The 13,035-nt window shown below is 36.6% G+C and overlaps 3 protein-coding genes across 4 annotated transcripts; 1 reads left to right on the top strand and 2 right to left on the bottom strand.

The window, feature by feature from the left end:
* Nucleotides 1–209: 209 nt before the first annotated feature.
* LOC108606344 lies at nucleotides 210–1,259 on the bottom strand. Its single transcript, XM_017996388.2, has 2 exons — nucleotides 1,062–1,259; nucleotides 210–939 (listed from the first exon to the last, which is right to left on the bottom strand). The coding sequence occupies exons 1-2, from the start codon at nucleotides 1,105–1,107 to the stop codon at nucleotides 461–463; spliced, it is 525 nt and encodes a 174-aa protein (XP_017851877.1). The 5' UTR covers nucleotides 1,108–1,259; the 3' UTR covers nucleotides 210–460.
* Nucleotides 1,260–1,342: 83 nt separating this feature from the next.
* On the top strand, nucleotides 1,343–9,197 carry LOC108606341 (alanine aminotransferase 1). Of its 2 annotated transcripts, none has more exons than XM_017996386.2 (8): nucleotides 1,343–1,434; nucleotides 1,561–1,706; nucleotides 4,007–4,339; nucleotides 4,504–4,654; nucleotides 7,326–7,415; nucleotides 7,493–7,755; nucleotides 7,978–8,801; nucleotides 8,868–9,197. In XM_017996386.2, exons 3-8 carry the CDS (start codon nucleotides 4,059–4,061, stop codon nucleotides 9,014–9,016), a joined length of 1,758 nt encoding a protein of 585 aa, XP_017851875.1. In that variant the 5' UTR covers nucleotides 1,343–1,434; nucleotides 1,561–1,706; nucleotides 4,007–4,058; the 3' UTR covers nucleotides 9,017–9,197. The 2 variants fall into 2 exon arrangements, with proteins under 2 accessions (XP_017851875.1, XP_017851874.1); XM_017996385.2 differs by having other exon boundaries at nucleotides 4,002–4,339.
* A 1,352-nt stretch (nucleotides 9,198–10,549) lies between these two features.
* On the bottom strand, nucleotides 10,550–12,329 carry LOC117134905. The gene is given in 5 exon segments (XM_033294343.1): nucleotides 10,550–11,310; nucleotides 11,312–11,390; nucleotides 11,868–11,958; nucleotides 12,026–12,176; nucleotides 12,315–12,329. Coding segments are annotated over 5 exon segments (453 nt in total). The 3' UTR covers nucleotides 10,550–11,193.
* Between the last annotated feature and the right edge of the window lie 706 nt (nucleotides 12,330–13,035).

Genomic DNA, 13,035 nt, shown 5'->3' with positions numbered 1-13,035 from the left:
AATATATTTTTATTTTAAAAAATAAGGCTTTAGACAATTGCAACAACAATCTAATGCAATAGTATTTATTCCACAAGAAAATCACGCAGAATGCAAATGCAGCCAAAAGTTGTATATCCCAAGCTAACCAAAGAATATCATAACCGAATAGTAATTGCAAAAGAAACATATTTCCAATACTCAAGCAAAAAATAAATAAATAGATGTCGTTATATGACGATGATTTTTTTTTTATATTTATATATGTATTTGCGTTTAGGTTACGTTACAGACACACAAACTACTAAGAAGTATAGTTGGGTTTAAACTCTAAAGAACTATGTTTTAAATGCGCTATATACACTATATAAGTCAACTTATATTATTTACACAAACATACATATAGTATATGAATAATGTACGTACACACACTGTATTCGCTTAAACATTTAATTGAATAAATAACTCTATATGTCTATAACTACTGGGTGCGATGTAGACCGAGGCTATCGATGGACTTGCTAATGGCCATATCCTGCACCTGTGTAGATTGCTCTGCACTTCCGTTGTTGACACTGCCACTGCCATGGCCATTGGCCAGAAGGTGTGCTACCGCCTTATACTGTCCACTGGTTGTTGCCACATTATCGTTGTGCTCAACTAGCTCTAAGCGTGGACGTCGCACCGGCGGCGCCTGCTCTTGCTCTTGGTCCTGTTCTGGATCCTTGCGCTCTCCAGCCTTTGGAGGAACAGCTTCGTTGCTGGACGCATAGAGACCATGCCGTGCAATGGCTGCATTAATGGCATTGCGCTCAATATCAAAAGTGGGCGCACGAAATATGGCCTCGGTACGATAATGACGTACCACCTCCAGATTGTGATTTATGTAATTCTCACGCTGCGCCTCGCTCTGAAAGGCTGTGTGCCACTCCTGCAGCTCTTCATCGCTCATATTGTTGTCTATGCATGTATATGATGTTTGTTGGTGTATAGTATGTATACATATGTTTACAATCAGTTCAGGGTCACATTAATTGAATCATTATTATTGCATTTGTTTAGCACAATTGTTAGCTACTTACAGTTACATTTTCCTTGTGTATTTCGCTGCAACATTGCCTCAGCCATGGCGATTTATTTTCGAGTATTTTAATAAACAAACTTTAAGCTATACAATTTTTATCTTAGTGATGTGCAAGAGCAAACATCAATATTGGCAAGTATCATCCAGCATAACTGTGTGCAAGCGTGATGGGAATACTATGGTATGTGCGTGCAAGAAAGCAATACTATCAGCAAAAAACAGCTGATTGGCTTTGCAAAGTGTGCTGCAAGATTCAAAACAGATTCAAAATTTAATTGCCGCAAGGTGGAACGCTCTACACTAGACAACACACGCGCGAGCGCGCATACACATACACACATACATAGATCTTGCCGTCTCGGTGTAAATACGTATGTATATAAACACGCGCAGATAAGTTTATTAATAAGTTTCAGTTTCATACGTATATGTACATTTATTATCTATAAACGTGTGAATGTAATGAATTCTGATTTTTGGTTCTAATTTATTCGCAGACCGACCGCAGGAACAAATCAAAACAACCCAGCAAAGGGGCAACAAGCAAGAGTCGCAGTCGCAGTCGTCAATTTGTTCCACGTTAGATAATCGAGTGCAACGTTCTGTTCCCGCCCTCTGGTGCTTGCTCCAAATTGTGCATAAGGTGCGTAGAGAAAGCTGCATAAGGCTGAAGTAATTGCAAAAATCGATGGCCAAGTGCAACGACGACGACACGTTCTTGATCTAATTGCATACATACATTTAACATACATACATTTGTTTATTGTGCCTGCATACATACGCGAATTCTTGGTATTTTGGCAAATTGCCGACACAATTAGCAGCTCCCTAACAAACAAACCAAAAAAAAAAAGAAAAAAAAATCAACGTGCGTTAAATTGTCATAAATTGACGCCACTGATTTTGTTTACCATTTTGCGTGTCGCATTCAATTGAATTGCGTGCCAAAGTCGAGCCTCTCTCACAGAATTATTACGTGTATAAGTCGATGGTTTGTGTGCAACAGCTGGTATATACATGCCAATTAACAATTTGCTCCACCCAAACCATCTCCATATACATTTATCCATTTGTTGACTTAATTTGCTGATGTGTCAATTGGATTTGTGGCACCTGAAATTCACAGTCTTAATCAATTTACCAAGCGATAGCTACTTATTAATTTAAATTTACTCATATCTAACTGGCTTATCTTATCTGATCTATTGTATTATTTGCATGCCAACCTAAAACTCAGCTAAGCTCATTGCATAAGCGACAACAAAAGGCTTCAGTTGCGATTTGCTTAGAGCTCATACCATAACTAAATCAGCATATTTTCTGCCACAACTCAATTAATTCATATTTACAAGTCAATAAATTTGTATATGTTCTTATGTATGTATGTAAAGTATTTTTTATTGACGTAGCTATTTAGCAGCTTTATAGAAACCAGTTTTAATCTATGTATATATAACTTCCACATACATAAGTTGCTTTTATTAACCCACATTGTGTTTGCTCACATACTAGGTAAATTTTGCTTTCGTTCATCTTTCACAGCTATGTCATGCGATTCTATATGCACAAGCATTCGCTTATTATACTTCAAAGATACATGACTTTAATACACTGTAAAAATTATTTAACAAATACTCAAGATTATTTTTCATGCCGTAGATAAAATAAAATTGTTTTACGTAGCTAATATTCAAGTTTCAAACCAATAAGACTTCGCCGTACTGATAATGGAATTCAAGCAAGCTTATGGGCTTAATCGTCAAAATTTAATACTTTCTGTTTATTATGTTAGCAAGCAAATGGTTATTAACTAAAATTCAAGCAAAATGTATTCTTTATATTGTCATATCATTTTATTTAGTGCCAACTTGGATGACTGATTGATCAAAAAAGAATACAAATATAATTACGAGTGCTTACTTTCACTGCTTTGCTTGCACCAACTCATGCATATGCAATAAAATTCATTCCTATTATTGTCTTGGTTTTCAATATTTTGCATTTTTATTTTTGGCGCACACTTTTCACATTTCACGAACTGTCTCATTATGCAATTGTTATTTCAAAGTGTTTTTGCCAGATAGACCTTGCATACATATGCATATATGTATGTAGATCAACAGCAATGATTATACATTTTTTTAATTTCGTATAAAATCACAGCAAAAGCACAGCCTTGCCAGTTGAAACTAAGACGTCACTGATAAGAAGTCTGTCTGATTTGCTAAAAGTCAAAAGTACATGTTTTTTTTGTTTGTCTATAGCATCCAAACATGATTATACTGACTTGTTAGAAAGTTAAAGTTGCAAGCCAAAAATATGACATAATTTAAAAGCAAGCAAGCAAACAGTGTGAAACATAAGTAGTTTTTTTTTTAAATCTCAGTAACCAATTGTGATCGAAGCTATCGATTACTGCTAAAGTAGTGTGGTCACACTCTCCTGTAAGCGAAATGTAAACAGCCTTACAACGGTTTCCGTTACACTTTATAGTACTTAAATTGAATGACTAAATCCAACAAGGAATAGCAAATAGTTGTAATTGAAATTGTAAAACATGTTCTGATAGCATGATAAGGATAAGCTCTATACAGATAACAAAAATTAGTTGATACGCAACATAATTGACCAGTTTTAATACATGGTTGCCACCTGGAATAAAATGAATGCAATGTTTTGCAATGGCAATTTTCATACATTTGTACAATATTTATAATTTTTATTTTTCTTGAAACTGATGCCATCTAGCGTTGCACGTAGCAAACTAATATTTTTGCGATTGCTATACCACTCTTATAAATCAAGCTTACGCTCTTATACCTGCATGTGTACACATATACATACATACATATAATCGAATCGAACGCATGTACATACATCCACACTTCGCACTTCTGGTACAGACTTTTTCGTTAACATTTGCGTCTCTGTTTTGCAGTGTAGAAGACCCTAACGTAACTTTAATTGAGGAAGACGAGAGAAAGCAACGGTTAAGATGAGCCGACTACTACTTAATAACTCCTGCGGCATGCAGCGTGCTGCCCTTATGACAAGCAGAGCCGCTGTCGTCGCTATGCCGCAGCAGCGCAGCCAGCAGCAGCAACAATGTAAAATAGCGCCGAATGTTGTCATACGTCGCTGGAAATCGTTTCTACATAACAATAACAGCACTCAAAAGCTAACAACGACGACGAGAACGACAGCGACGCCGCGCCGCAGTCAAGCTGAAACACTGAACGCGCGTGGTAGCCATTCAACATTTGTCGCTCCTTCTCGGTTAGTGTTTTTATATTTGCTGTTTTTGAGTTTCTTTTGCGCCGCAAGCAAGCAAAATTTGCATTAAACACAAATAAGTTTGCTTGAGACTTGAAAGTCCGCACAGAGTGTGCCTTGTGTTGTTTGTTTTTTTTTACGTTTTTTTTTTGTCAATACTCTTACAGCTGTTTCTCCACAACCAACCGTAACCAAAGCGAAATGGCTGCAAAATGTCTACAACTGGAGAACATCAATCCCAACTTTATCACCATGGAATATGCCGTGCGTGGTCCGCTTGTAATACGCGCCGGCGAAATTGAAAAGGAGCTGGAGAAGGTGAGTGACAACACAACACAACCTGACGTTTCTCTCTTCCCATTGACAACATCTCACCTGCCAATTTTGATTTTCTTTTTGGCTTGTTACTTTGCGTGCTAATCAACATTTCGCATGCTCACTTATGGCCGTACTTACATGCATATGTATTAGTTTGCTGCTCACATTATTTTTTTCTAGCTGTTAATTTTCGTTGTTTTTGCGCACACCTGTTAACTGGCAAAAGCACTCAAAAAAGTGTTCTATATGAGTTTTTAGGTAAATCTAATAGAAAATTTTTACTATTTTCATTATTTATTTCCATGAGCAATTCTTATTGTCTTTGTTTCATTATTATTTTCTCGGATTATGATGAGCTCTAATTGTGTTTGTAATTGTTGTTGCTCATAACGCTTTTAATTGAGTTCAATTATTGAAAAGGTCTTTTCTACTGCTATTGCGCAGCTAAAAACTCCTATTTTATGTTTCAATGGCATGGCATCTATTCTGCTGCTGCTTTATGGGCAAACTGCCAAAACTAACATAAGTCAAGTTCAGTGAACGGCCTTCAGTTTGCCGGCTACGCTGCACTGGGACTTGTTTCAGTTTCCTTATGACTTCACACGATTATGTAAGTCAAGACAGTGGGACAGCAGTGGGTGTAATTGAATGCTGTAAGAGCTCCTTGTGGGGCTTGGAATTCTTGTTATCAAACAAACAGTAAGAGGCAATCAGTAATAACAACAACAAACATGCGCATGAGCTGTGAAAAGCACATACAGAGAAATAACATTAATACATATACATACATGAAAATGTATGTAAATACATATTTATGTAAATATGTATTTCTAATTATTACAACGCAAAAAGATATGGAGGCTTTAGTGCGTTTATCAGCTTCCCTATATTTGTATGTCCACCTTTTTCTTGCTTGGCACATTGAACTCCAACAGATTGCACTTGCATTGCGCATTGTTGTTGCTGCTTTCTTTTGTCGCGTTTTTTAAATTGAGCATTTTATATTTCAATGCCATTAACTGGCCGCAGTCAGAGCGCAGACTGCTGGTACCCCTCCCACCGCTTGTTAACTACTTTGCTCATTTCCTTATTTGCAGCGCTTTTGTAATTTATAAATTCTTCTTCATGGCTTTTCGTGTGCTTGACATGAGCATATGGTATATGAAGTAAATACATGCATACATATGTATGCGTGTATGTGTGTATTTATAAAGATGTGTTTTTACATTAGCCTATTAGAGCGTCAAAGCAGCTGTACACACCTATGCTGTTAATAACATAATCATGTTATGCTTAACAGCACAACATATACTTGTCTTATCCGAAATTCTCAACAATTGCTGTTGAGAGCGTCATAATTTAGCAATTTGTATATTTCTACAATAACATGCAAACAGCTGATAAATACACACACACATTACAGATATAAGCACATACAAATGAACATATGATGACTAAACTAAAATCGAACTCAATAGACAATAAGCTTCCATGAATTTGCCTCTCGCAGCTAAAGTTTTGTTTACAATTTCCTAGCGCAAAGTGTACAGTCAAATACCAACGTGTTGTATATATTATAAGGCATATAATAGCCACATACTAGCTGATTGCGTATATGTATATGTATGTATGTATATGTTCACATACATATATCAGGTGCTTTGAGCGGCAGGTTCACAAGTGGCTTGCATATCAACTTGGCAACAATTGATGTCTTTACAGGCATACAACAATATACAATATAATTGATACACATGCATATGTGTGTGTGTGTGTGTGTGTGCGCTATAACAAGCGGTTTTTTATCAGCTAAGATTCCCAATCATGAGGTAAGCAAAGTAATACCCCAAGTTTATATTTCTTTCTCACCAAAATACGCCCAATTTATGATATGATATGATCACTTTGCTTAGCTAGTACTGTATATGTTTTATGAGAATGTTTTTGCAAGCAAGCTTAAAGATTAGATAGCATTGTTAAATATAATACAATGATATAATGCATGCTCAGAATGTACTACATATATAATATCATATTTTATTACACACTGGTTAATTGTTTTTGTAATTCTATACATACATATATGTAAGTTAGTTGTTGTATATTATATACAGCTACGCCCGATTGATATTAAGTTCGTGATTTGTTGTTACATTTTTATTTGAGCAGTAAATGATTAAATTGCCACCCACCTCCCTCCTTCTCTTCACAACTTTGGTGATGCATATTTTATGCAGTGCGGTCAATTATTTATAAACGTGCTGTAGCTCAACAAATCATCTAAATTGTTTAACTGTGTCAATTACTAGAGCTAGATTTCATAGCTAAAGTGCTCGCAGCAGCTGTTTAAACATAGTTTCTATTTATTTATGGTCGTTTTCTCCATCCCTATATTTAGCTATAAAATATATAAAATGCATGCAAATTGCGTTTTCTAAATTCATTTGTTTTAGCAGCAACGCCGTTATTATTTCGATATAAATCTAATCTATATTTTGCGTCTACAACAATTGTGCCTTATTTAGCGTAATTGCCACAAATTGTGTCGCAAATCAATTGCGAGCCAAATTAAAATCACATTAGCGTAATCCCCGCCCGACCGACCATTCAGCAAACTGTAATTCAACTAATTTCATTTTCAATTTGCATATTTTGTTTTTCTTTTGTGCAGGGCGTCAAGAAGCCTTTCGATCAGGTGATACGAGCCAACATAGGCGATTGCCATGCCATGGGTCAACAGCCAATGACGTTCTTGCGTCAGGTAAGTGCCGTAGATAGACGCCGTGTATAGACTGCCACCGTGAACACCCATTAAATATGCTCTTATTTGATTTGCAGTTGCTATCGCTTACCTTTGAGCCTCGCCTGCTCGACTCGTCTGACTATCCCAGCGATGTGAAGGAGCGTGCCCGCGCCATTTTGAACAATTGCCAAGGACACTCGGTGGGCTCGTACACTGACTCTGCGGGTCTGGAAGTGGTGCGTCGTCAGGCGGCTGACTTCATACAGAAACGCGATGGTGGCGTGGCTAGCGATTGGCAAAACATTTATTTAACTGGCGGTGCGTCGCCAGGCATCAAGAGCATTTTGCAGCTTATACAGTAGGTGTACCAATAGAATGGACAATGGGATTGTCTAAACATATATTCTTTGACATTGGAGAAAATAAGCAAATGGGAAGGGCGACACAGTCGTCTGCAATTCCATAAGCAGACGAATACGATTCAAAGTTGATATTCTGTCTGTATAATCCTGTCGAAATGTATATGAAAGTTGGTTGCTTGTTGGTTGAATTTCCTCTCACGTTTGCTTTGCATTTGCAGCTGTGAGGTGAGTGGCCAGCAGCCTGGAGTCATGGTGCCCATACCACAGTATCCATTGTATTCGGCTACAATCGCCGAATACGGCATGAGGAAGGTTGACTATTATTTGGATGAGGAGACGGGCTGGAGCCTAAGTCGCACGGAGCTGCAGCGCGCCTATGATGAGGCCAAGAAGGAATGTAATCCACGCGCCTTGGTCATCATCAATCCGGGCAATCCCACTGGCCAGGTGCTGACCCGCGACAATATTGTGGAGATTATTAAGTTTGCCCATGACAATAAGCTGCTGCTGTTGGCTGACGAAGTATACCAGGCGAATGTGTATGATAAGAACTCCAAGTTCTATTCGTTTAAGAGAGTGATGCATGAGATGGGCGAGCCCTATGCCAGCCAGGAGCTGGTTAGCTTCTTGTCCGTCTCCAAGGGCTTCTTGGGTGAATGCGGCATACGCGGTGGCTATATGGAGGTGGTCAATCTATGCCCAAAGGTCAAGGCCATGCTCACAAAGTCCATCACAGCGGCGCTGTGCAGTACCACTGCCGGTCAAGTGGCTGTCAGCGCACTGGTCAATCCACCACAGCCCGGTGAGCCATCCTATGAGGTGTACGAGAAGGAGAAGAACGACACGCTGTCCAAGCTTAAGGAGCGCGCAGAGCTGGTCCACAAGACACTGAGTGGCTTTGAAGGCTACTCGGTGAATCCTGTGCAGGGTGCCATGTATGTGTTCCCACAGATTGAGATACCTCCCAAGGCTGTGGAGGCGGCCAAGGCCAAGGGCATGGCTCCCGATGCTTTCTATGCATTTGAACTGCTCGAGACAAGCGGTAATTACTAGCAGCAATAATATAACTATCCACTATCCAACATGAACTAACTCAATTCTATTTTAGGAATTTGCATTGTTCCTGGCAGTGGATTTGGTCAGAAGCCAGGCACTTATCATTTCCGCAGCACCATTCTGCCCCAGACAGACAAACTAAAGCTAATGATGGAAAAGTTCCGTGTATTCCACGCCGAGTTCATGAAGAAGTACAAGTAGACTATATCGACTCTTGTGTTTATGTGTATTCTCTGCCCTGCTTCTACTCCTACAACAAAAGTAAAAAGATGAAGAGTGAAACAATAGAACAGCCAAGTCAGCGCAACTGAAACGTATCCATTTTTTGTTGAACTAATTTTTAACTGTTTATTTTAAAAAATATATACGCTATATATTCCAACTGGCATGCTTATTTTTTCGTCTATGTATGTATGTAAATGTTTATTATTTGCTATTGTTTCTTCTTATTAATATTTGAAATATATATTTAATACATATGTTACATATATTACAAATGTTACAATTTCACTCTACGTTAATTTACGTTGCAGATTGGCTCAGTTTGGATTCGGACTCATATATAATTTATAGATTGGACTAAACATATTGACATTCGACAATAATTTTTTGTTTTAGCCAAAAAGTCTTGTGTATTCCTTAGAGTTATCACATTGATATTGTTATTATTCTTAGCCGTTGCAAAAGGTATTTCGAATATTACATATGTATACATACATAAATATCCCCCAAAAGGTGTTTTACACAATATACTCGTATGTTCATTACTAATTGTTCCGCATAATGCCAATCTAAGCATTGTATTGTATTATTGTTATAAAATATTTACTAAAATTTAAACATGTGTGTTCTAATTGGCATTCAATCAGTGATAGCGGCTTGCTTCATTTTCGTTGGGTGCAATACTCATTATTATTATAATTATTGTTAAAGGTTAGCTTAGCTTACAAAACTTGGACTAACTTATGAGCAATAGCACTAGCGGCGAGGCCTTCGGCTATTTTGTTGGTATTGGCTAGTTAATCTATTCTTATGTTATTTCATATTTACATAATTGACATTTTATGTAAATAAAATACATTATTGTTGTATTTAAGTTATTTCAGATTGGTATGTGTTTGATTTTTTGAGAAAGAGTAAACATTTTTCTATGTTCGGGTCTGGGTGGGTGAGAAAGTCTAGTGGGTTGGTGTTGTTGAATATGTTTTGTTTAATATTATTATTGTTACATAGTGGGCAGGATTGTGGAAAGCTGGGGTTGAGATAATGTTGATGGGTGAGTTTGGTGTTCCCTAGGCGTAGTCTTATTATTTTAATTTGGTCGAGCTTGTTGTTTGGATTTATGTTTTTGTATTGCTATGTGGTTTAGGTACATAGTTGAGTTTATGTTTGGAGTGAAGATGGAGTGGGATGTGTCGTCAGCAGACTATAGAATTAAGCACAAAAAGCAAAATGCGTATCGCAAAATCGCAGAAAAACTAAAGAAAAGTGAAGATGAAATTAAAACGAAAATTCATCATTTGCGCACACAATTTATGTAAGAGGTGCGCAGAGTGAAGCAGAAGAAAGATGGCCAGGGTACATCAAAAAATTATACCAGCAAGTGGGAGTTTTTTGATGCACTCAAATTTATTATAAATGATAAAGTGTTAAATTATAAAACTCGAAATTTGTTAAGTATTAAAATTCATTGAACATACTTATAAAATAATAAAACTTCACCATTATTATTATTTATTATTATTATTAATTGCGACCTAAAAGATCTATTGTGCCTCCCTCTGGTAGATAAGTTTAAATGCCAAAATTTGTCCTGATCTCAAGTTCCTTCTTTTACTATAGTCTAGGGTATGGGTCCCTGGATAAATCTAACTTTACACTTCTCCACTTCACCATCAGGCGAAACAAAAAAATTTTTTATTCCTTCACGTATATCTTTTTGGTATGAATTGGTAATCAGTTGCCTTCTAACGTAATATCGTTGGGTCAACTACCTGGTACCACTTGTCCATTGACTTCGGAATCGAATGTTCTACTCGGAGCATATTTTTGCTTTGAATGTTTCTTGGACATCAACAGTGGTGTAATGCAAAAATTGCAGAGACAACATCTATTGCATTTTCCAGCCCAAGTTCCAATGGCTTTCTTAAAATCCGAAATCTATTTGCCATTATACCAAATACATTTTCTAACACTCTTCTTGCTCTCGAAAGACGGTAGTTAAAAATACAATTTGGACCGGGTTGATTTCTGAATGGATATGGCTTCATTCTATATATTTTTAATGCGAATCATCATCAGCATCATTCGCTACAATTACATAGGTCACCTTGAGATCTCGACCTGGAATTGGCTGCTCCTCAGGAACATGAAGTTGTTCATTTTGTAGTGCATGTGATAAAAAAGCTATCATCTGAAATCCTTCCTTTCCCTTCTACATCGAAGTAGATAATTTTATAATTTTCATGTGCTAACACCATTAGCACAACGCTGTGCTGTGTCCTTATAGTTAAAGTAGCTGCTACCACTGTTAGGAGCTTCCATAACTACGTGCTTTCCGTCGAATGCACCAATACAATGTTTACACCAATACAAGTTTCAAATATTATTAAAGTCCGATGAGACTTCAAGCCACTCCTTTGTTGAATTGGGAACCTAAAAAAATATTTTCTCAAATTAATATTTTTACATATATGAATTTCATACTTTTTCACATATACATATAATATTTAGAATCTAATTGTAAGTGAAGAGGCACCTTGTTCAGCTAATTTATCAATAACAATAGATGACGAAGCGTGTACACCAAAAACAAAAAAAAAAACGAAAACGTGATGAGATGCTAATTAAGGACGAAGATATGCTTATTAAAAAGGATGAGCACCAGGTGTTTGGTGATTGTTGAAGTCAAGCCAAAATAGAAATATCGGAAATTGATAGCGAGGACACTTTTACTTGCTCCTCAACAAACTCTCCAGGCTTCAGCATTTCAGATGGTATATATAGTAAATGCTTATTTCATGTAGATACTTACTTTAAGATTTTCTCTTTTCAGGCATTCATACACAGCTCGGCAACACTCAGGCTTACAGCCGTACTCACAGGAATGCGAAAAAGATACATTAGAGAATGATATGAATCACCTGTTAAATAACCAATAGACATATTAATTAAAAGTTTAAAATAATGTTAATTATATTTAATACATACCCGTAGCTAAAAAGCGCAATGTCAGGACTAATCGCTCATTTGGTGGAATAGCAGGGCGCATAACAATGTCTTGTTTAATTATATAAATTTTTACAATAAAAAATTTAAATCGCTGACATGTAATAGTTTGTTTCGTCGTCAGTTTGCAGCTCTTTCAAAGGGTTCTGATGCTCTCCTCTTTCATCTCTTTTAGAAATCCAGTCTTTCACCCAACACTTTCTTTTATTTACACTCTCTAATCTACAATGCGAGGAGTGCTCAAGTAACGCCCGAATTTCTTTTATTTTACTAGAGAGTGCGTCATTGCAAGTTCTGCAAAAAAAAAACTGAAAACATATCCACGCAATATATTGCACGAAAAACAAAAATTGATTGTAGCAAGCTTTCGTCCAATATTTGCATCGGTGTGAACATTTGTGCAAATTGCTTGCATCGTGTACACCTAGGTTAAGTATATTTAGGAGTATCAACACATTTGATGTGACAGAGGTGTCATTTTTTTTTTTTTTTTGGTCAAGAATATTTACAGTTCTGTCCAGCCTCCTTCTGCACCTTTACATACAATTGGACTAGTTCCTAATATGATTTTCCATTGCTGTGCATGATCATCAGAATGTTCTTACTGATCTTGCACAGGACTCAAAAGCTTTTGTTTTGCATTGTATTGTTGTATTAAGTAAAAACACATTTTGTCTGTTTATTATGATCACCTTAAGTATTTATTTTTATTTTATACATTTTGTGTCGACAGATTTTTAAACAAAACCAACAACAAAAAAAAATAATGAAAAAAATATAGAGAATCATTTCAGAAATACCTTTTCATTCCATTTAGTATTAGCTGTTGTTGCAAGTGATATTTGTTGCCATCGCTCAGTTTTCTCTAAAAAAAAACCATTGTACTTATATCTAAATATACACCAAACATTGTTGTGCTTAGTTGAAAATTAATCTGGATTGATGGGAAATTAATTAAAATGTATAATGTGTTGTTTTTTGCTCCTCTTGTT

Source organism: Drosophila busckii, chromosome X, assembly GCF_011750605.1.
Source record: "Drosophila busckii strain San Diego stock center, stock number 13000-0081.31 chromosome X, ASM1175060v1, whole genome shotgun sequence".
Classification (NCBI taxonomy): Eukaryota; Metazoa; Arthropoda; class Insecta; order Diptera; family Drosophilidae; genus Drosophila; species Drosophila busckii.
Note: the sequence above shows the minus strand (reverse complement) of the source record. Positions and strands in the feature narration are given on the sequence as shown.